This window comes from Anastrepha ludens, chromosome 3 (genome assembly GCF_028408465.1).
Source record: "Anastrepha ludens isolate Willacy chromosome 3, idAnaLude1.1, whole genome shotgun sequence".
In the NCBI taxonomy this organism is placed as follows: domain Eukaryota; kingdom Metazoa; phylum Arthropoda; class Insecta; order Diptera; family Tephritidae; genus Anastrepha; species Anastrepha ludens.
In genome coordinates this window covers 90,592,634-90,613,116 of record NC_071499.1, presented here as the reverse complement: position 1 = coordinate 90,613,116, position 20,483 = coordinate 90,592,634, and the positions used below count along the sequence as shown (strand labels likewise).

General features: G+C 37.4%; 4 protein-coding genes across 6 annotated transcripts; 1 reads left to right on the top strand and 3 right to left on the bottom strand.

Moving 5' to 3' along the window:
- Positions 1 to 198: 198 nt before the first annotated feature.
- LOC128858461 (protein SPT2 homolog) lies at positions 199 to 2,995 on the bottom strand. The gene is made up of 5 exons (XM_054094760.1): positions 2,737 to 2,995; positions 2,145 to 2,495; positions 934 to 2,077; positions 743 to 866; positions 199 to 672 (listed from the first exon to the last, which is right to left on the bottom strand). Exons 1-5 carry the CDS (start codon positions 2,794 to 2,796, stop codon positions 501 to 503), a joined length of 1,851 nt encoding a protein of 616 aa, XP_053950735.1. The 5' UTR covers positions 2,797 to 2,995; the 3' UTR covers positions 199 to 500.
- Positions 2,996 to 5,186: 2,191 nt separating this feature from the next.
- On the top strand, positions 5,187 to 8,139 carry LOC128858460 (LIM domain-containing protein jub). The gene is made up of 7 exons (XM_054094759.1): positions 5,187 to 6,453; positions 6,516 to 6,915; positions 6,977 to 7,117; positions 7,172 to 7,341; positions 7,403 to 7,465; positions 7,531 to 7,696; positions 7,752 to 8,139. The coding sequence occupies exons 1-7, from the start codon at positions 5,461 to 5,463 to the stop codon at positions 8,000 to 8,002; spliced, it is 2,184 nt and encodes a 727-aa protein (XP_053950734.1). The 5' UTR covers positions 5,187 to 5,460; the 3' UTR covers positions 8,003 to 8,139.
- A 284-nt stretch (positions 8,140 to 8,423) lies between these two features.
- Positions 8,424 to 15,182, bottom strand: LOC128858459 (nuclear pore complex protein Nup93-1-like). The gene is made up of 12 exons (XM_054094757.1): positions 14,920 to 15,182; positions 14,681 to 14,861; positions 14,437 to 14,616; positions 14,125 to 14,372; positions 13,825 to 14,058; positions 13,624 to 13,765; positions 13,209 to 13,569; positions 12,906 to 13,152; positions 12,692 to 12,815; positions 9,074 to 9,200; positions 8,699 to 9,003; positions 8,424 to 8,635 (listed from the first exon to the last, which is right to left on the bottom strand). The coding sequence occupies exons 1-12, from the start codon at positions 15,078 to 15,080 to the stop codon at positions 8,516 to 8,518; spliced, it is 2,430 nt and encodes an 809-aa protein (XP_053950732.1). The 5' UTR covers positions 15,081 to 15,182; the 3' UTR covers positions 8,424 to 8,515.
- A 959-nt stretch (positions 15,183 to 16,141) lies between these two features.
- LOC128858458 (PP2C-like domain-containing protein CG9801) lies at positions 16,142 to 20,183 on the bottom strand. 3 transcript variants are annotated; one of them, XM_054094755.1, is made up of 3 exons: positions 20,152 to 20,183; positions 19,871 to 20,019; positions 16,142 to 19,809 (listed from the first exon to the last, which is right to left on the bottom strand). In XM_054094755.1, the coding sequence occupies exon 3, from the start codon at positions 19,565 to 19,567 to the stop codon at positions 17,063 to 17,065; it is 2,505 nt and encodes an 834-aa protein (XP_053950730.1). In that variant the 5' UTR covers positions 19,568 to 19,809; positions 19,871 to 20,019; positions 20,152 to 20,183; the 3' UTR covers positions 16,142 to 17,062. The 3 variants fall into 3 exon arrangements, with proteins under 3 accessions (XP_053950730.1, XP_053950731.1, XP_053950729.1); XM_054094756.1 differs by having other exon boundaries at positions 20,160 to 20,177; XM_054094754.1 differs by having other exon boundaries at positions 20,076 to 20,165.
- Between the last annotated feature and the right edge of the window lie 300 nt (positions 20,184 to 20,483).

The window sequence follows — 20,483 nt, the reverse complement described above, 5'->3', positions numbered from 1 at the left end:
AAGTTTTCTGCTACTATTCCAACTACAGAGAGCACTTAACATTTTTCTTTACTAGTACTCTGAGCTACTAATATCGCTGCTACGAATTTTTGTTTAAAATTACTAGTCCACAATTCGGAGTCTTTCGGAAGCCTGGAAATGGTAAAACAAATTAAATAATGGGGTCATTTGGTATTTCATCTATTAAAACTAGATTCGTCATTTTCGAGTACTTTTATTTTCTCACTTTCCATTATGTATATATGTATGTACTGCATACTTTTCAAATACACTTTTTTTGGATAACTTACATATGTATATTTATGTACAATAGGTAGATATAAAAATATTGCGGCTTAAATATGCTAAGCAAAATCAATGCGATTCGCACAGAAAACAAATAAAATGTGTAACAAAGTTAGTAGGCTGTCATAAAGTTTAAAACAACCAATCAAAAGTAATTTAAATCAAATTCACGTAAATATTAACAAATGTGTACTCCAGCATTCACAAGCATTTAATTAGACTTTTCGTTTTTTGGCCAACATTTTACGCCGCTTTTCTATTGCCTCCAATTTCATGTCTTCCAAGTCCTCTTGTATGCCAATCTTCTTACTAATATACTCCTCGCGTTGTACTTGAGCAAAATTTGATTCCATTGCGGCATCATCTTCGTCATCCATATCATGATACCTATAAAACATAACCATAAATCAATAAATTGAAAAAATCTCAATACAATTAGTAACAGAAAACTATTTACTTTTTTTTATCATAGCCAAAGATAGCCCGTATGTGTGATGAGTAATCTTCTTCTTCGTCCCCATCGTCAATGAAATCGTCCATTTCCGAATCGTATTCAGAATCATCATCCTCTATACGCAGTCCTATTGAGAGAATTAAGAAAACATCATTTGTATTTATATGAGAAATTTCATTCTGAATTCGAATTACTTTTATTTGATTGAGGCTTCTTGGTATCTTTCACACGACTTCGCTGCACATCTAGTGGCGGAAACTGTCGTGTCCTTTGCACATCTGGCGGGGGAAACTGCCTTGTCTTTTGCACATCAGATGTAGGAAACTGTCGCGGTTTCCCCGATTTTATATCACGTGGTGGAAATTCGCGAGGTGCGCCGGTATACGGATTTTTACTTGAGGAACTACCATGAGAATTTTTAGCGCTGCTGCTGCTGACTAAGGCACTGGACGATGATGCCGATTTTGAATTTATTGAGGAAGATGCCACTGATTTATTTGTAACGGAAGACGATTGTTTGGCATTTGTTGATGCGGGTGGCACAGCTAATGATGATGAGCATCTCTCACGCGAATTCCCGGCTTCTTTTTGTGACGATGATGAAGTTAAAGCCGAAGAAGATGACTTCTTCATACAATTTGGCCCGCTAATGGCAGTCGAACTTTTAGCGGATGTAATGACAGATTTGGTACTTGGTAATTGTGCGGTATTTGCTGAATTTGATTTGGTTGTTTGACTTAACTTAGGTATACGACCATTCGGTTCCATACGCGCCGGTACAGTGGATGTTGATCCACTGTTGCCATTATCTCGTCGTTCCTTTGTGTTGCTTGAACCAGTGGTACGCTCTTTTTCCCGTTCACGGTTTCTGCGTTCGCGCGCTTCCTTTGCACGTTGTCGCTCTTCTAGTTCTTTTTTCTCCTTTAGAGTCAACAAACGCTCCGGTTCTTTTTTCTTCACAACTGGCAATACCTCAACAGGTTCATGTTGTTTTACCTCAGCTAACTTAAGTAAAGCTTGAAAGTCCATCGGAGGTGGTGGTGGTTTCCGATTTTTTTTACGTTGTTGTTCCTCCTCACGTTTCTTCCGCTCTTCTTCACGTCGTTCGTTTTCGGGGTCATAAAGTGGTTTGGATGAACTTGAGCGTACTATGCTTGGCTCTTTACTACTGCTATTTAAACTAGTGCTGCTAGTAGATATTCGTTGTCCTTTGTGACCCCTCTTTTCTTCAATTTCACGCGTAATGGCAGCTTTCACGCGCTCCTTTGTTCCTGAAAGATCTTTGAGAGATTGAGGTCTACTTGGTGCAAACCCTTTGTCTTCTTTAACATCTTTTACCTACAATAACAAAATATAAAATAAACATATATATACATATATTATAAATTGTTGATAAAGTACATACTTTTTCAATGTATTTGGCATAAAAAGCGTTTGCCTCAGTCGAAACATAACCGTAATCGTCCTGATCGGGTTGATCCGGACCTGTCATCGTAACAGCTGTGTGGTCGTTGTTGACTGCATCATCTAATACAGATTTATTGGCAGATTTTGTAACTTTAAGCATTTTCTTAATTTTATTTTTGGACTTTTCATCGCGCATTGCAAGCAAATTCGCCAATTTTTGTTGCTTCTCCTTTTCACGTTCTCGTTCCTGCTGCTCACGTTTTTGGAGAAATTTTTGTATGTTTGCAGATAGTTTTTTTTCCTTTGACTCTTTTTTTGGAGGAGCAAATTTAGTAGTGTAAAATTTACCCTGGAATGCAGACATATTACAATATTTTAATTATTACTTAAATTGAATGCTTCAACATTTAGGAAAAATTAGATAAACCGATCATACAAATTAAAAAAACTGATGTGTGGTTTTAGCATATGAAGGCGTTTTTTAGGGTTTTCGACCTTATGTACAGGCTCCAGCCATTTGTTAGTTAAGTTACACATTAATTATAATTGGAATTTAAGCCAATAAACAGCTGTGCTGTTCTTTCTCTTACCTCAGTTTTAGAATTTTCACTATTCTTTTTCGCCACATGCAACAAAGTTCCAAAATCCATTTTGAACAATGCTTTGTATTTATTGTCCACAGATTTCGACTATTTAACTATAAAGTTTCACTAAATATGTGACAATGGTATGTTTTGAAAACAATCGTGTTCTTTGAAGTTTTCAGAAAAAATGAAACTGATCAATTACGTACAAAATTTTTACGACGACTGGCAGATTTTCTCATTTTTTGTTGCGATCCGATGAACAGATGGATAAATTTCCCCAGGGCTGTTTTTTTGTACCCACAATAAACACAGAAACTAAGGCGAATTAGTACAGGGTGACAGCAAGGCGAATTGAAAACTAATGGTGGTGATTTCCCAGACACAGTTACTTTAATTTTTACAATTTTCAGAAGTCTGTAGTCAGTTGGAAAATTTGCATGATTGTGAAAATCCAGTATCGCGTGTTAAATTGTGAACGCACGAATTATAAAAATATAATATAAATTTTCTTGCCACGGCGTCTTCTGCATAAAAACGCAAACAAATTGCATTTGGAGGCTTTCTATTAATTGGCGTTTTCACAATGCAACACGTGGTACTTCGTTTTTATTAGTTCCATCAATAAACAAACAAAAGGAAGGGAATTACTTGTTTGTGAAGTAACGATACGTTTTCGATAACATTTATGCAGTACGATACTACGGAGCGGAACGGTGGTGAGAATTCGTTTACATGGGGCTCTCATTAGTTTCATCGTGTCAGCTGATACGGGCGTACGTTTACGTTGGTCAGTGTGAGCACATGTAGGCGGATTGTTCTAGTGCCGTTTGATCTGTCGAAAGTGTTTAGATGATATCCAACAGCCGACCTTCTCGCCGGGTCTGAAGATGTGATCCGCGAACTATCTGTGTAGTCGGAAATTGTCTGTAATCCTCTCGAACCCACAGCCCAATACAGAGAAGGATATAGTAAGCTGTGATGCAGCTTTCCAACTTATATATCTCCAAGCTCCCCCTCCTACGCTAACGATTGGTCGATAATAGTATCCAACAATGTCATCGATGACCTGTGTTCGAAAGTAACGTTTATTTCGCGAACCTTTCTCGCTTTTTTACTGCGAGCAATCTCCAGCTTTCTCCCACTAAATCTACGGCGACCTTCTTTACCTCCTCCACAAAAGAGGTTAAACTGCAGTTAAAGGTAAAAGTCGATGATATACCAATAACCGAAAAATTTTGGATGCCTCCTTCTACAGTTTGCTCTCCTTCTCGGCACATTCAACCATATTTGCCACTAAGATCTAAAACCGCAACAAGGTCATCAAACCGCTAGCCGGAAGCTTTCAGGGCGCATTTGCCAAACGCAATAAATGCTCGATCTCTTTACATATTCCTGCAAGCTCTCATTTGTCTTCTGATATCGATTCGTCAGCTCCATCTGGAACGTTTTCCGCCCCTTCTTTGCTGACATTAGACTGTTATAGTTACTCTGATTCTCTTCCGGAATTGTCTGCAGTACTACGGCGGCAAACCCTTAATAATAACCCTTCACATACAATTACATTATTCACGTTTTCGAGATTAACTCCCAATAATCTCAGATCATACAAATATATTTTGCTGTACAACTCTGTGTTTTCTGAGGTTTCAACAATTATTATTACAAATGTAAGGAGAAACGTAAAAGTAAAACTAAATAAAATCGGTGGCAAGGAAAAGGGTTTTGAAAGCATAATTCTAATAAATTTGTTGTTCGATATTATTAATTATGCATCTATATTACAGACAAAAACGTGTGTTCATAGACGCTTATTATAAAATGTAATATCGAATTTGGCATGCGTATTGCTGACATAATTTTTTGCAACCTCAGTAGACGTCGATCAAGGATTTTCTCCAACTGTCTATTACTAGCAGAAAAATTGCGGAATTAAATTAACTATTGCTTCTTTTACCTTTTCTTCATATCTTTAATAATAATTAAACAAACCAAAAACAATAAAATATCCCTCCAAACCAATTTCTATTAAGAAAAATCTTTCTCAACAGTATTGAACGCTGATTGTCAAATTTACAGGTAATCTGCCATACGTGAAGGGGTAGATTAATTTTATGGATTACTTTAAAGTGCATTCACATATGCCTTAATTGCCAATAATGACGGACAAACACTTATTCTCATTTTTTTGATTTCTAATAAAACTTTATTCAACAAAATTTTAAGTTTATTATTACTATTTACAATATATTACACTCGATATATTGTACTGTTTATCTTATTTGTAATGAATTAAACTCCAAATCAGAAATTTTAATTAACAATAAAAAGGTATACAACGAAATATATAAACAAAACACATAATTTTGACATTTTCGTACCAAGGCGAATACATCAGCCGTTCCTCTGATAGCACCGTCTATAGATTCGCCTTTTTGCCGGTATTTCTTTTCTTACCTTTCATTGCTTCAAATTGTGGGTAGCCTATTTTGCGCCTATAGTGGCAACTCCAAGGAGGAATCTCATTTTTTCTTTCTTCTTCATTATTGTCTCCTGAAAATTCCGGAAATTCCTTTGTAGATTCGGTCATCATTAAATCAAACGCATCATAGTGCATTCCAAATCAGTCAAAAGCTAATGCGTAAAGTATATTCATTCAACTACTTGCGCTATCGATGTAATCAAGTACCTCAGTTCAAACCGTACTAATCGAATTGCGAAGTTTAATCGATGGCTAGTCAACGCCACAATGAAAACCTTAGCGAAGTAATGCAACGCCTGCAAATAGGGGAGGATAAAATTGGGCTAAGCTCTCCCAATTATCCCGTTGTTGCAAATTACATTCGGCAGCATGTTGGTAATACATCGAACCAACAGCAACACTCTGCGGAGGAATACAAGTTGTATGAGCGTACAAATATAATTGCATCTTCTAAATATGCCACACCCCGTGCGATTGAACAATTGGCCGCTGATGCAAACACAAACACTATTCCACCGTTACAACCTACACCAAATGGGGGTGCTGCGGGTGTAGGAAATAACCCACATTATGCTGGTCGCAATCTGATGTATGAACCAAAAATTTCATCTCAACAGTCACCTGTTTATGAGAATCTAGAATTTTGTGGTGGCGGGATCTCATCGGGAACATATTTTGATTCGGCACACAAGCGTGCACAGCCCCAAAGTCCGAGTGCGAATCCTTCGCGAGGCCAATATATGGTGATGCATGCTAGTACCAGTAGTGGTCGTTTTGCGCACACACCAGTGCCAGATCATCACACTGATAGTACGCCTATATATGAAAATATACCACATTCTGGACAACGTGCACAACCCCAGGCTTCACCGGCGACTGCTACAATATATCAACATGTGGAGATATCACCACAATTGAGTGGTGTTAGCAGCGGTGGAGCAATCGCACTAGCACCACATCATATACGCGAGAACTCTGGTCTAGATATGTCCACGGTATTGGCCTCACCGATGCATCGACGTAGCACATCAAATTCTTCATTGAAAACAGTGGCTTCCAATAGCACTGCAGCTGCTACTGGTGGTGGAAGCGATTTATCATTGCCAAGCCAGCGTTATCGCAACCTCTCTTTGCCCAGTTATACTAACAACGTTCAAATTTCCCCCGCAAAATCTTTGGCATCCAGTACAACAAGCAGTAACGATTACAAATTGCTCCAACACACACCAATTAAAAACGCAGTGAGTAAATGTAAATTTCTGAAGTATTTTCCATAACTAATTTAATTGCACAAACACTGTAGCATCACATTCCCAACCATCATCCTATCATCAATGTATCGGTTAATCCAAATTACATTGAAGAAATCAACAGTTCTGACTATGTTTGCATGACGGCCAATTTGCATCGCCAGCCAGCCAGGAGTCCAACAGGAGGCGCGTCATCACTACGTTCAAATACGACGGCGTTCGCTTCGAGCAATAGCGGATTGCGGAAAATGTGCAATGAGTCTCCAGTCTATGTAGGCAACAGTGGTACTGTTGAGTCAGAAAAGCTCACTTCATTAGCTGGTGCTCGTAAAATTTCGCCAATGAGCGAACGTAAATTCACACAATCGCCGTTGGCAATACCGCAACGACCAATGTCTTCAGGTGGAGGGGCAGCATCATCCATATCGCCAACACCCTCACAAAATAGTACTGGTAAGATATTGAGTTCAACATATTTTCTTGCTACTATAATGATGCATATTATTTACTTCAGGTCTCTCAAAGAATTTACTACCCTATAGCGTGACTCCACCACGTCCCACTGGTCCCACTGAAGCGCAGCGCAAAATCGAAGAGCTCACTCGCCAATTGGAGGAAGAAATCGAGCAAAGTGAAGAGCAGGGCGAATATTTTGGTATTATGGTATTCATTGTTTATGTTTTCAGTATACCAATTTTTATGGGTTTAGGTATTTGTCATACATGTGGCGATAAGGTTAAAGGTGCTGGACAGGCATGTCAGGCTATGGGGAATTTATATCACACGAATTGCTTTATTTGTTGCTCATGTGGACGTGCGTTGCGTGGCAAGGCGTTTTATAACGTTCATGGGCGCGTTTATTGCGAAGAGGATTACATGGTAAAAAAATAACCAAATTTCCAAACAATTTTAATTTTTTATAATACGTAATTTTTACCAGTATTCGGGTTTCCAACAAACAGCAGAAAAGTGTGCAATCTGCGGGCATTTAATAATGGAGATGGTATGTTTTTGTTGTATATCACCATCATTGAAATTGATTTTTAATTTACTTTGTTTTATCGGTAGATTCTTCAAGCTATGGGCAAATCGTATCACCCTGGTTGTTTCCGCTGTTGCATCTGTAACGAATGTTTAGACGGCGTACCGTTCACGGTGGATGTGGATCATAAAATTTATTGCGTAAATGATTATCATCGCATGTTTGCACCGAAATGCGCCAGCTGTGGCAAAGGTAACGTATAAATATTTTCGTTTCTCTTATGTAAACGTTAACAATATTTTATTAGGCATAACTCCTGTGGAAGGTACTGATGAAACTGTTCGTGTAGTCTCAATGGACAAAGATTTCCATGTGGATTGTTACATCTGTGAAGAGTGTGGTATGCAACTTACAGATGAGCCAGACAAACGCTGTTATCCATTAGACGGACGCTTACTATGTCGCTCTTGTCACTTGCAGCGTCTGGCCATGCAGCAGTCATCGCCTCACGTTCGACATCAGGAGCCTGTATGCGCCTCATACCAGTACATGGGTTAAAGCTACAAGGCTGCTATACAAGTCCATATACATTATTTACTTATAATTGTATGCATTCCTACTACTACAATACGCGAGGGAAAATATCAAAAATTAGTAATTAAGTCGCCAGATTCAGCGCACAACTTTTTGACAAAGTTATGAAAACAGCATTTATTGCTTTGTTAAATGCTAAAAGAAGAGGACACACACGGAACTGAAGTGTGATCCTCAAAGTTACTCAACATAAACTGCTATCTGAGAAATTCCTTTAATATTATATACATATATCTAATGTGTACTCTATACATACATGCAATACATAATTGTGGTATTTATTGTATTAACGGTTTTGGATACGCTTTCTAATGCTCACGTAATTGCATTTACGTGTAGATATGCATATTTAGTAAACAAATAAAAGAAATTTCACAGCGTTGCATTTAAATATATAAATCAAAACCTAGTTAATTTTTATTCCTTATTTTACATAAATTACATTTAGTTTGAACACATACAGCGTACTTTGTAAATTTAGTGCATTAAAATTTCCGTTTGGACCAGCCTTTTGTTTGTGTCACCAGGCATGCGATAAGGTACTGTGGCAGCCATATTGGTAATAGCTTTCGCCTTCTCTCGCAGATGCTGTAGTTGCTGTATAAAACAAGCATACGAAGCGTTATCAAGTTGTCAACTGTATTACTACTAACTACTTACACGATCACGCCCCGTATCAACAATGCCTGTGTCACGTCCTTTAACGCTTTTATACTGAGCGTATAGTATATCCATTGCTGCCAACAATATATCTGGATACACTTTGCAAATTTCACCACCTAAACGTTTGAAGTTGTTTAAGCATTCTTCCAGTTCGCTCATTGACAACGGCACGAGCTTGGTGTTGGCGAGCACCTCCAATGCCAATTGATGCTTCTGCTCGTGATAATAATCGAAAAATGAAACTAGTTCACATAGTAAATTAAAGGTGGATATGACTTGCGCTTCGCACTCAATGCGATTACCTTCAAGGAAAAATATATGAGTACGTATGTGATAAATACAAATTTAAATGTTCCGTATAGTTGGCTTTACCGCGCATGCGTTCTCTGAAATCGGCAGCCATAATTGTCAAACGTTCCCGCAGGGAGTCTTTTTTCGAACTTTGATGTACGACTTGAGAAAGAAGAATAGCAAGGTAGCGTAGGGACTGGTTTTGCATCTAGAAAGTGATATCCAAGGAAATAAAACAGGGAATATACTATAGATACATTTGTTATTTAAAATAGCGCTTAAAAATTTTGCCAATTTTTTCGTGGAGTTGACGAATTACGAACTTATATACCAAAGGGATTTTTCTTTGGCGTGCATTAGCTCTAAAACTTTTTAAACTTTAAAGCTACAACAAAATGTGATTAAAAGGCTATTTAATTTTCTTATCACATTCTTATCAAATAAAACACCCTCAAAAATAGAGAGCGAGAGAGCACTCGCGAAATAGTTGAAATTGTTAAAAAAAAAACTAGACACAAAGTTGCAGAATATTATTACTAAGTACAGTGCACTCGCGGTAACTCGAATAGCCGCTAAGTCGAACGACGTGCTAACTCAAACACATGTTTTCCCCTATTGACTAGTTTGTAACTCGAACAATATTAAAGCGCTATAACTCGAACAAAAAAACAAATTTATTTGTACACACATTCTTTTCAAACATGTACATTTTGTACATACATACATATGTAATAGTATATGTATATAAATTATATGTATACTAGTGTATTGTCCATATGAATATTTCGACGTTAATATCCCGTTAGTTTTCTGGGAACAACATCTTGCATTGACCAAATTGCTTTAAATTTGTCATTTGTAGTGTAACAGTGCACGTGAGTAATGGATCGTAAAAGGTTGAAATGTTTAACATTAAAAGAGAGGGCTGAAGTCCTTAACAAAATTAAACGTGGATGTAGTGTTACTTCTCTAGCGAAGGAATATGGGGTAGCCAAGTCCACCATAAGTCTTATAAAAAAGAAAGACAAGGCAATTTTAAAAGCAGTAAACAACACGTTTTTGGGTCCTGGGAAAAGGAGAACTTTAAAAGCTTCTGAGTTTCCTAAAATGAAAGCCGCTTTATACAAATGGTTTCTGTCCCAAAGAAAAAAGAATTACCCAATAAGTGGACTCATCTTGAAAGAACATAACATGAAAAACATAATTTACAGGTCGAATTTACGCTTTATGATGTTAACAAATGGAATGATGGTGCCGAATTTACCGACACAGAAGTAATAATTGAAACTAGTGATTCTGAGTCTGAGTTTAACAACACAACTGAGACATGTGAGCGGATATCATCTGAGGAGGCAGTTAGCTCTATCAATAAGGTAATTCAGTGGGCCACAACTGAACAAGTAAGCCCCGCAAAGGTTAACACTCTTCAATTGCTGCGTGAAAAAGTCATATTCAACATTGCTGCAGGCAAGAAAAGACAAACACACATTACAACTTTCTTTTCGGCCTAACTTTTCTGTTAAAGCTGACTTTTTTTGTGTAACTGACACAAAGACTGCCAAATATTTGATGAAAAATATTGAAACGAATTAATTATTTTAAACATATTCATGTTCATATCCACATGTAAATAAATAAATAAATTTAATTGAAAAAAATCGATATCGATGATTGTTTTTTTAACATAGCACACTCAATTGATAAGTCGAACAAATTCGATAAATCGAACAGCGCCTGTTTTAATTAGTTCGAGTTATCGCGAGTGCACTGTACAAAAAACCCGTGAAGCAGGAAGACCAGGTGGTAGCGGAAATTCCAAAAAAAAATGTTCAGTAAGAAAAATTGCTCGTTGTATTAAGGACCGCTAAACTTTCACTGTAGTTAAAAAGTTGGAAATAGCACATTCTCGAACTGCGAAATTTTGACATTCCCTTGATTTTAGGGCATATATACCGTGCAACAAGTCCTATTTATCAACGAATTGTGTGACGCAAGAAGGGTTAATAGCTGAACAACAAATATCTCAATAAGACGGTAGAGCACAGAGGAGTGGTGGTGTGGGATACAATGGCCCCCCAAAAGGCGTTGATAATCTTGCCTTCAACGGAATAATGAAGAAATTGGAATATCTAGAATTTGGCTTCATCTGCTGCAAATGTTAATTTTAGTGGTGATTATTGACTTGTGCAGGAAAAAGCCCCAAAATAACGTCGTATTAATTAAATACAAGTTGTTATATAAAGTTGAAAAAGAACTGATGCATTCTCATTCCACATAGTACACAGTTATGTGAGCGCCACGTAGATAGTAAAAATTATTTAAGGTCACTCTTCAGGATATATGGGATATTATAAAAAACTTGGTACATTCTATGACAAGAAGACTACAAATTGGGTGGCCACACAAAGTACTAATTATTGCATTATTGAAGTGAAAACTTCTTTAGAATCGTTGGGAGTGATTTGAGACTCGATGAAACGAAAAAGCGACACCAAAAAGAAGAAAAAAGATATACGTATATATATGTATGTATAGAAAATGCTTCATTACCAGGCACACAGAAGGATGGCATAAGCAAATTTAAATTTGTGAATTTATATATGTATATATGCGGATATATGTTGTGTGTATGTACATATGTGCCTGGCCACAGCAAAACATACGGTAAAATTTCTCAAGAAATCCAGCGCGCATTCATAGGCACAGCATTGCATGTACAGTAGGGCGGGTCGATTTAAAAATCGCTCATTGCTCTATGAAAATCGTATTCTAGGGATCAAAATAAGAAACTTTGCCGAAGGAACCATACCTCTAAAACGAATTCTGAATTATGCCATCCTTCTGTGTGCCTGGTAATGAAGCATTTTCTATACATACATATATATACGTATATCTTTTTTCTTCTTCTTTTTGGTGTCGCTTTTTCGTTTCATCGAGTCTCAAATCACTCCCAACGATTCTAAAGAAGTTTTCACTTCAAAAATCAATAAATAGCATCACGGCATTCATTCACGAAAATTTAATAAAGTATACACCAGAAGTATCGCGGATACTTAGAAAAGATTACGATAAAGTTCCAATGATTTTAAGTGGCGATTTTAACGTAAATTTTGCATTGAGCACAGCGGTTCCTTTAATTGATTTTCTCAATACAACATACAATTTAAAAATGTGTAACAATCGAACTGAATCGACAACATGATCAAAAACAACAATTGACGCGGTATTTCAAAGATATGTTGACAACATCGAAACCAAAGCATTTGTATGATATTTTAGCTATCATAAGCCACTCGTATCATTTGTTGAAATTGAAAACATTGAGGATGAATAACAATAAAATGAAGAAAATAAAATATGAACTTTATAGCAATATTATAATGAACCTATAATTATCCCGCTCCTAATGCTGCTTTCGTCTCATTCTCTCTCAGTTTGTTTTACGAAAGGTTTCACTTCTATCGCGTCTAACCGTTAGACTGGTATTTTTTTTTTAATTAATATATACCGTGAAAGTTTTTTTTCCGCGAAATTTCAAAATAAATTATTTCCACTTATTAAAGGAAAATAGCCTTTTAGTTACTCTTGCTTGCAACTTTTAAATGGTTTCAGAGATAATGCATGTCAAAGAAAAATTCTTTGGCGACAAAGTTTTTTTTTGTCTACTGTACATTCCCCCTAAATTAGTTGGTAACTTACGCAGGCAATGTCGAACAATTTGATAGCATCCTCGAACATCCCTTTGTTTACCAGCTCTTCAGCAGCCATGCCGGCAGCAGTTCGGGTGTCGAACTCAACACAGTCGAATTGCTCAAAGAGACCACTGGAGCCGATGAAAATAAAAACAAATTTAGTGAGAAAACTATATGCATAAAAAGTTGATTGAAGTTTCACATTTGATTACGTAACTTACCCGGACATAATACCGTTTGGTTGCATTTTACCAAATATCAAATCATAATTGCGACATTCGATGGCTAAATCACTAACACAAACCAAAAACAAATTACGTCCCTCCGGATCTTTCAGATTTCGTAGGAAGAAATAATACTGCAGAGCTTCAGCGGGATCTGTGATTTCGAATTTCTTTACATACAGCATTACCAGACGGGCGATATTCAAACGCCGCATTGGCATTGGGTCTTCAATGTCCACAGATACTAAAAAAGAAAAGAAAATTGTAATCGGAAGAAAATCAATGCTATATATTCCTTACACAATGGCTCTTGCACATTACGTGGTCCTCCAATGAGGAACATCTCGTTCAAAGCTAAAGCAATATGCACGGCATGCGTACGATATTGTTCAGTGCGCGCCAGAAACTCAATAGCTGCCTCAAATTGCCCCGTCAATGCAAGTACTTGGAAGTAAAGATGACGTTGTTCAGTGGCATTGAAATGCTTCTCTCCATACTTTTCGAGTATCATAGTCTGCAGGCCAGAATACGTTAGCACTTCGGTGTTGTCATTGGACTCGGCACGCAGTAAAGAGAGTTGAATCCAAAGAAAGTCATCAGTCGTTTTTGCAACTACCAAGTGTTGCTCATTTATATCGCATCCGGCAATTATACAGTAGACCTGAATAGATATAGTAGACACTTATTACATTCTAATTTTTAATTATACACTTACCGCCTTTTTATACGGATCTGTCGAATTTTTAATTTTGTTGCAATAATGTAGCTTTAATTGACCCTCCAATTTGGAGTTAATCTTTTGTTCTGGTTTGTTTATTTTGTCTTCGAGTACTTGTATGAAATCCTCATGACCCGCGCTGCACATAGAATGAAATATTATCCGAATGAAGATAGAAGTGGATATTATTTTGCTTACCCGCCCATTTGCATACAACGCAGCGCTGATTGTACATCACCACAACGCAAGCAATAATATACCATTGGCCAGAGAGGTTTGTTATCTATGCTGGCATCTTGCAAACCAAAGCAATTTGCTTGGTTGAAAGTCAAACCCACAAATGAAGAAACTAAATTGAAAGTGCTAGGTACGCCACCACGCTGTGCTTCTCGTAAATTACTGCTAATGATTGTTGACATGTATAATTTATATCTGTAAGATGTGAATACAACACAAAATGAACTTTTATACCTACATCAGCAAAAACATTCATTTTACCTATTCTCCAAGTATTTTTTTGCTTGATCTATGAACTGTGTTACTTGAGTACGATTTTGTATCGGATCGCGATTTCGAGAAACTGGTGCAATATTGACCATATATTTCATTATTTCCCAAATTTCGTTCACTTTTTGATCTTCGAAACTTTCTGCTACCTTTGCGAATTTCTGCACAAGATTAGCTCGAAATGCTCCTTTAATGACGCTCGTGTTGTACTCGTATACCTCACGCGCGTAGGCCATTTCCTGTAAGTTATTGAATTAACATGTAAATGTTCGTATGGTAAATTTTGCTGGCAAAAGTACGCACAATTCGATTAAGACATGAGCGCGATCCAAAAGTTTCATTAAGAACTGTCTGTTCCGGTAATTTTTGAATGTCGATCCAGTTCTGTGATGGTCCGACTAAAGAATTAAGTAGATTCACTTTCTCCTGCTGCCATTCATTACGCACACACTCCCACCGACGTTTTTCTGCTGCCTCAAATGTCTGTCAATACAAAATGAGTGTGAACAATGAATGCACTCATATAAATCTCGCTTTTATTACTTACACTTCTATTTACTTCTTCAATCATGGACAATATAGCGTTTTCTTTTTCGTTTTTCAAAAAACTACGCACATCAGTATCGGCAATGGGATCGAGGGGTTCAAAAGTTTTGCGTGCATTTAATGCCTCTAACTTCTGCGAAATTTTTGGCAGATCAATACCCTTTGATCCGAGTAAAATGTGCCTGAGTTTTCGAAAAGTTATCAGATATCCAAAACTAAATTGGTGTTAAAACTACTTACGCCTGTATATCCTGGGCGCCGGTTTGAGTGACACGTGAGTGTAGTTCCTGCGTTGCTTGTAAAACTTGCGAAATCGTTCGTTCAACACGCGGTAACTCCTCGGAGTTCTGAGTCTCATTCGTTAAGCGCTGTGCTTGTTGCAGCAATGAGTTAAAATCCATTTTTTATTATTATATTATTATTCTTAAGTTTATTCTAACTTTCAACTTTTCACTTTTCTTACTAGTCAAACTCCTGAGAATTGTAGCTTTTGGCGGTAGCATCCAGTGTTGCCAATTTCCAATTTGAAAACATTATGTTCCACCAAGAATGATAGAATACAGATTACGCCTTCCGAATTCGCCGACTCTTACGACAAGCCCATCAATAAACAAATAAAAGGAAAGGAATTTACGACAGCTCGTTTCCATTAGTTTGTTTAGTTTAAATCTTACAAACCACCATATTACCAAGCCATTCATTGAATTTTCCCAACCATGTAACGATTTTCGGAAGATACCACCTTCTGCATTCAATTCGCTTTAATTTGAGCATTTTTGTCAAAACTCCTGTTACGTCAGTAAATCAGCTGATTCCTTGAAATTCACTGAGAGCAGAGTAACGGTTCGATGCTGTCCACACTTTTGCATTCTGTGCAAGGCGATACTAATTAACTCAGATAATTATTCATCAATAAATATAAGCTTTTTCAAGTTTGTTATTATTTTCTAATATGCAAATTCGAAATGTAGTCTTCTTTTATCAAATTGCACTACAACTGATCGTGTGACACATTTTCTGGTAAGTTCTGACATTGGAAGATCTGACATTATTTGATCATTCAACTGCACTCTCTTTTACTAGTTGTTTGAGTACGGGATTTATAGTAAAATCTGGTGTAAAAAGTACGGTGGTAAAAAATTTTAAGTCCGAATAGTATGGACCATTATTTGATACGAATTTAAATAAAAACGATTGTTTGAATAAATGTTTTCATTTTTGCAAGTAGGCTATGGTTCCCTCTCACAGTTAAATTGAAACAAGTGTTTTTATGAAATTGTTCAGTAAAGGAAAATTATTCTTACAGTTAAATTACTTCAAGAAAACGAATAATCAATTTTACTATAGTTGGAACAAATTCCTATTAAATATTTTGTAATTTAGTTAAGCGGTTTGTGAAGTAAAAGTATCAAATTGTGACGATGAATGAACTGATGGTTGTAATTAAAGAAAACATTATCTATACTGTTGCAGTACTTTATTAAAAAAATATTGGGTTATATCAAATATACATAATGCATTTTTTGGTCTATTTTTTTCAGAATTTTTAATATAACGGACTGCTCCGGGAACTGAACACTAATACGAGCGACAATAGCACTAGCAAGGTGGATTTAATAAGGTGACAGCATTCACCCAGCTGAATTTTTCGCCGAGGTATGGCTTACGTCAAAATGATACGCTTTGTTTGTATGTATTGGTATGTTTACATTCGTATGTTTACATTTGCTTGCTGATTTTGACATGATGCTTGCACCAAACGCAACAACAAATTCATGTAGGGTTTTACTTATATGTGTTTGCTGTCACCTGTAATAAATTCGCCTTGAGCACTAGTATTTTAAACATTTATGTATGAAGCTCTGGTGAAAGATCTTGCTGTTACGTATGTAGACAATCCCTATTGATACATTTTGATACGTATTTTGTTCCTGGATGCGCGAGTCCACAGGTGAATATTGTCGCTCATGCCATGTACAAATGCGCGCATGTCTAGATCGCCCGCTTAACAGGGAAATTAGTGTTCATTTCTATTGTAGGATGCTTGCATGGCACTTTAAAATACGAACTCCAATGTACATACACCAATAGACTGATACAATTTGGGTTTTATGGTTAATTTTAAGGTTGATTGGCCGCATTTCAAGCTCGGACGTTACATCAAGCCATATTTATTATGTTATACATTTCTGAAGGTGCGATTTGGACGAGCATGGAGTATTGGTGTAAAGTTCGTCCATTGTTTCAAATGGCTGCAGGTCACATAATACTTAAAATTCTCAGTTGTGCTTAATTCCTTAAGTTTCAGAATATATTACCCCTGCGCTACGCACTACAACATTATTACGAATATTCTTTTGTGATCTATTCGATATTTTTTAATTTAAAAGTTAGTTTCATTAAAATTTTTTGATTGCAACAACGCTGCAGCCGTTGACGTCGATGCGGCAAGTTGTTCACAGTTGCTACCGCTATCATCATTAGCGCATCTATTGCGTCCAATTCCAACTGTGTAAGCCACCACTGTTGCATGGTCCAACTTTCCCGGCAAAGCTGCAAACGCACTGCTGTCTACGACTCGTTTGCGAGCCGCTCGATGCTGTATTCGATTGAGTTCCACCTCGCGCTTGATCCCATCTGGACCTGTTGCTAATTTATAAAAAAGCTCCCGTTGCTCTAGAGTCTTTCGACGTGCTGACGTAATCATTCGAGCAAAATCAATTAGTAGATGGCACAGCCGTCTAGCTGATGTGCAAGGGGAAAATGTTCCGTTTATACCGTAACTTAGAAGATCCTCCAGTCGATAGAGTGTGAGTGCATGACGTTGTGGCCCAGTAACTAAGGGTAGGCCGTAAACCGATTTCGGTACCTTTGGTAAAAGTGTGGAAGCAAGTTGTGCTTGCCTTGCTGCAGATTGCCCAGCCGCGGAAAGGCGTCTTGGTTCTATCACAGTATGCGAGCGCATATACTTTGGTCGACTAGGTGCATTAGTAGTAGTACTTGCACTGACTGCTTCTGGTGAAGAGGATTTTTTTGAGCGCGGTGGTCGCATTGGTGCGTTTGCTGGTGATGTCGGCAGTGATTCAGTCTCATTCCTTTGTTGGTTGTGATGTGAGTGATGAAGACGCGCATAAATAGATGACGCACTTTTATTTTGTCGCTTTGGTGCCAAGTGATGTTGTCCTTGTGACGTTGAGTTTGGCATTATCTTTACGTCTGGAGTCCATGCTTCGGCGAACTTTCCAACAACGGGATCGAAATTATCACTAATTCCATCCGAAGTTAAAAAAACAATGTCACCTCTTTCAATTACAGTCATAGACAATGTTAAATTTCCAAGTTCCGGCTTGTTGCCATCAGCGGGTCCTAGAGCACCCAACGCATCTCGCATGTCTCGCATAGAGGTTATGTCGTGTGATGCTAGTGTAAACTCGCGTACACCATATTTTTTCGAATATACGTATCCTAATGAATCACCAACATTGCATGCGCATACAACATACTTGCCAGAACTTTCACCGCTGCCTTCTTCAGACAACGGTAACACCAAAGCGATTGTAAGGGTACTTAGAGAACCTCCCACCTCCAGAATACAGCCATGACCTTCCCATAAACTACGTAGAAGACTGACGAATACTTCCGTGGTGGATGTTGCCATACACTCCCGCGCCAGTCCGAAAATTGCACGATCCAAATAGTCAAGACACCCATGTACAGCTGAACGTGCAGCTAAACGTGCACCATCACCCCAATTCACGCCGTCTGCAAGCGCCATCGCTGCAGCATCACCACGTACAACTATACCATAGCAATCAGCTATAGGACTACCCATGGGCTCTTTTGTCAACATATTGTTTTCATACAGAGACACTGAAATTCCATATGCATAATCAGTCTCCATGTGCCAATCTGACACACCAGCAACGACATCTCCTATTAAGCCACTAATATCCTTGCAACTCTTTATATCAGTCTGATTAGAAACCGCTTCTTGCAATAAACGCTCTGTGGTATTATCTAGCAAAGTCTTCGTGGAATTATCAACTTCTTGTGTTTTATGAACTGATTCTTTTTTTTCTGAATCTATTGCATTTGTAGAAACGACCACCGATTTGGTTGTTGTTAGACCATCATTAATAGAAAAATTTAGAATGTTCTTGTTGTTCTGATCATTAGTAGTAAACTTTGTGCTCACCATGCTTACAACAATTGTTGTGGATTTGTTAGCATTTTCTGGGACTTTTTTGGTTTCTATAGTAGGTATTGTTGGAGAACCGGTGGTTTCAGATACCAATAACTTATTTAAATCCTTGCAAGCACCTCCTGAATTTGTATTGCTCTGCAATTTATTGAGGTTGGCTATTCCAGTTCGAGAGTTTTTCCGTGAACGCATGCCAGATGACTTATTCGCATTTTGATCGCTATTTGGCGTTATGCCACTATTACTCAATTTACGCGGTGGACCCCCAAAACGATTGAATTTATTTTGATTACGACTGTTGGTGTTTATACTTTTTCGAATCTCGAAGCAGTCATTTTCCTGAGTAGTATCAATGAAATCAATATCGTCAGCATAACTTGCACTTAAATGCAATTTTGAGCGCTTTATGCCCGTAAGTCCTTCGTCAGGGCCGGTACAGGCGGCAGTTATGGTGGTGGGACCAGTTGGGTAGACACCAATTTTCAAATCCGGTAAGTCAGTTGGATTTTGTCCATTTGAAATTTCGGGGCCAGGCAGAAACTGGCGTTCCATGCGACCTTCTAAATATTTTGTGATAAAGTTGTCATCATCTGGCACTTTACGAGCTCCTCTTGGGCTATCACGCGGCTCTGCGATGAAACTTAATTGGCGAAAATATGTTGTGACCTTTTGACGTAGTGACGGCATCTTCGTTATGTTATGGTTTTTATTTTACTTTTTTTGTTGCTCTACTTCTTGATAACTTCTTTCGTATAAATTGTGTAAGCTCTCTGCTGTGGACGAAAATAATCACTGGCCTGAGATCAATTTAACGTCATTGCCCTCTAACTAATTACTACAATAATTAAGAGAACAAATGCCTTAAGGGAGGTTGTATGTAGTCGAACGTCTTTTGTCTGCAAAGCTGAAGCTCCATATGATGATTACGACTGTAAATTGATATTGTTCGTTATTATTTTTAACAGTATAGGCGTATATGTATTGTGTTACCCTCTTTATGTCTGTGTGATTAAGCACAAAGGTTTTGTTCATTCGCAAGGCCAAGTTTGATTTTCTTTGTAAGACATTGTTTTTACAATTCGAAGGGGTGGATACGGCATTTCATCGGATTACGTTCCAAGTATATTTTCATTTATCATCTGTAAAGTAATAAAAAGGAAAATAAATATCTATTAATTAAATACCTAGAACTTACTATTCTATATCCAAAATTGGCAAAAAACTATTAATAATATCTTATTTTCAATTGTGTTATTATCGATTGTTTTTACCAACTCACTACACAACCAGCTTATTATGAATAAGTTCACTTCCGCCAGTGTTGCCTTTAAACGATAGGGAACCCCAAATAGTATTCGATATTTTAAGTAAAAAAATTATGTTCTCAATTTTCAGGTGAATCATAGTTCATGAAAATATTGTCAAATACGATTATATTGATGGTTTTACGTTTTTTAATAAATAACTTTAATTGCACTACCTTTATGAAATATGTCCACCACTGATGAAATGTCGTTTGGTGGACTTGCGGTTATCGATCTGTGAATTGGTGTGTTTCTTTGACTGCATGCGGCTACTTACGGCATTTAAGAATGAGATTTAG

Bases quoted from the DNA above. Each gene is read 5' to 3' on its own strand.
- LOC128858458 (XM_054094755.1), bottom strand. From the start codon at position 19,567: ATGCCGTCACTACGTCAAAAGGTCACAACATATTTTCGCCAATTAAGT.
- LOC128858461 (XM_054094760.1), bottom strand. From the start codon at position 2,796: ATGGATTTTGGAACTTTGTTGCATGTGGCGAAAAAGAATAGTGAAAAT. The intron at 2,496-2,736 runs GTAAGAGAAAGA...TCTGCATTCCAG, and splicing joins GTGAAAATTCTAAAACTGAG to GGTAAATTTTACACTACTAA. The intron at 673-742 runs GTAAATAGTTTT...TATGTTTTATAG, and splicing joins TTTGGCTATGATAAAAAAAA to GTATCATGATATGGATGACG.
- LOC128858459 (XM_054094757.1), bottom strand. From the start codon at position 15,080: ATGGATTTTAACTCATTGCTGCAACAAGCACAGCGCTTAACGAATGAG. The intron at 14,059-14,124 runs GTAAAATGAATG...CACATCTTACAG, and splicing joins AAAAAATACTTGGAGAATAG to ATATAAATTATACATGTCAA. The intron at 12,816-12,905 runs GTAAGTTACGTA...CATCGGCTCCAG, and splicing joins CCAAACGGTATTATGTCCGG to TGGTCTCTTTGAGCAATTCG.
- LOC128858460 (XM_054094759.1), top strand. From the start codon at position 5,461: ATGGCTAGTCAACGCCACAATGAAAACCTTAGCGAAGTAATGCAACGC. The intron at 6,916-6,976 runs GTAAGATATTGA...TATTTACTTCAG, and splicing joins ACCCTCACAAAATAGTACTG to GTCTCTCAAAGAATTTACTA. The intron at 7,697-7,751 runs GTAACGTATAAA...ATATTTTATTAG, and splicing joins ATGCGCCAGCTGTGGCAAAG to GCATAACTCCTGTGGAAGGT.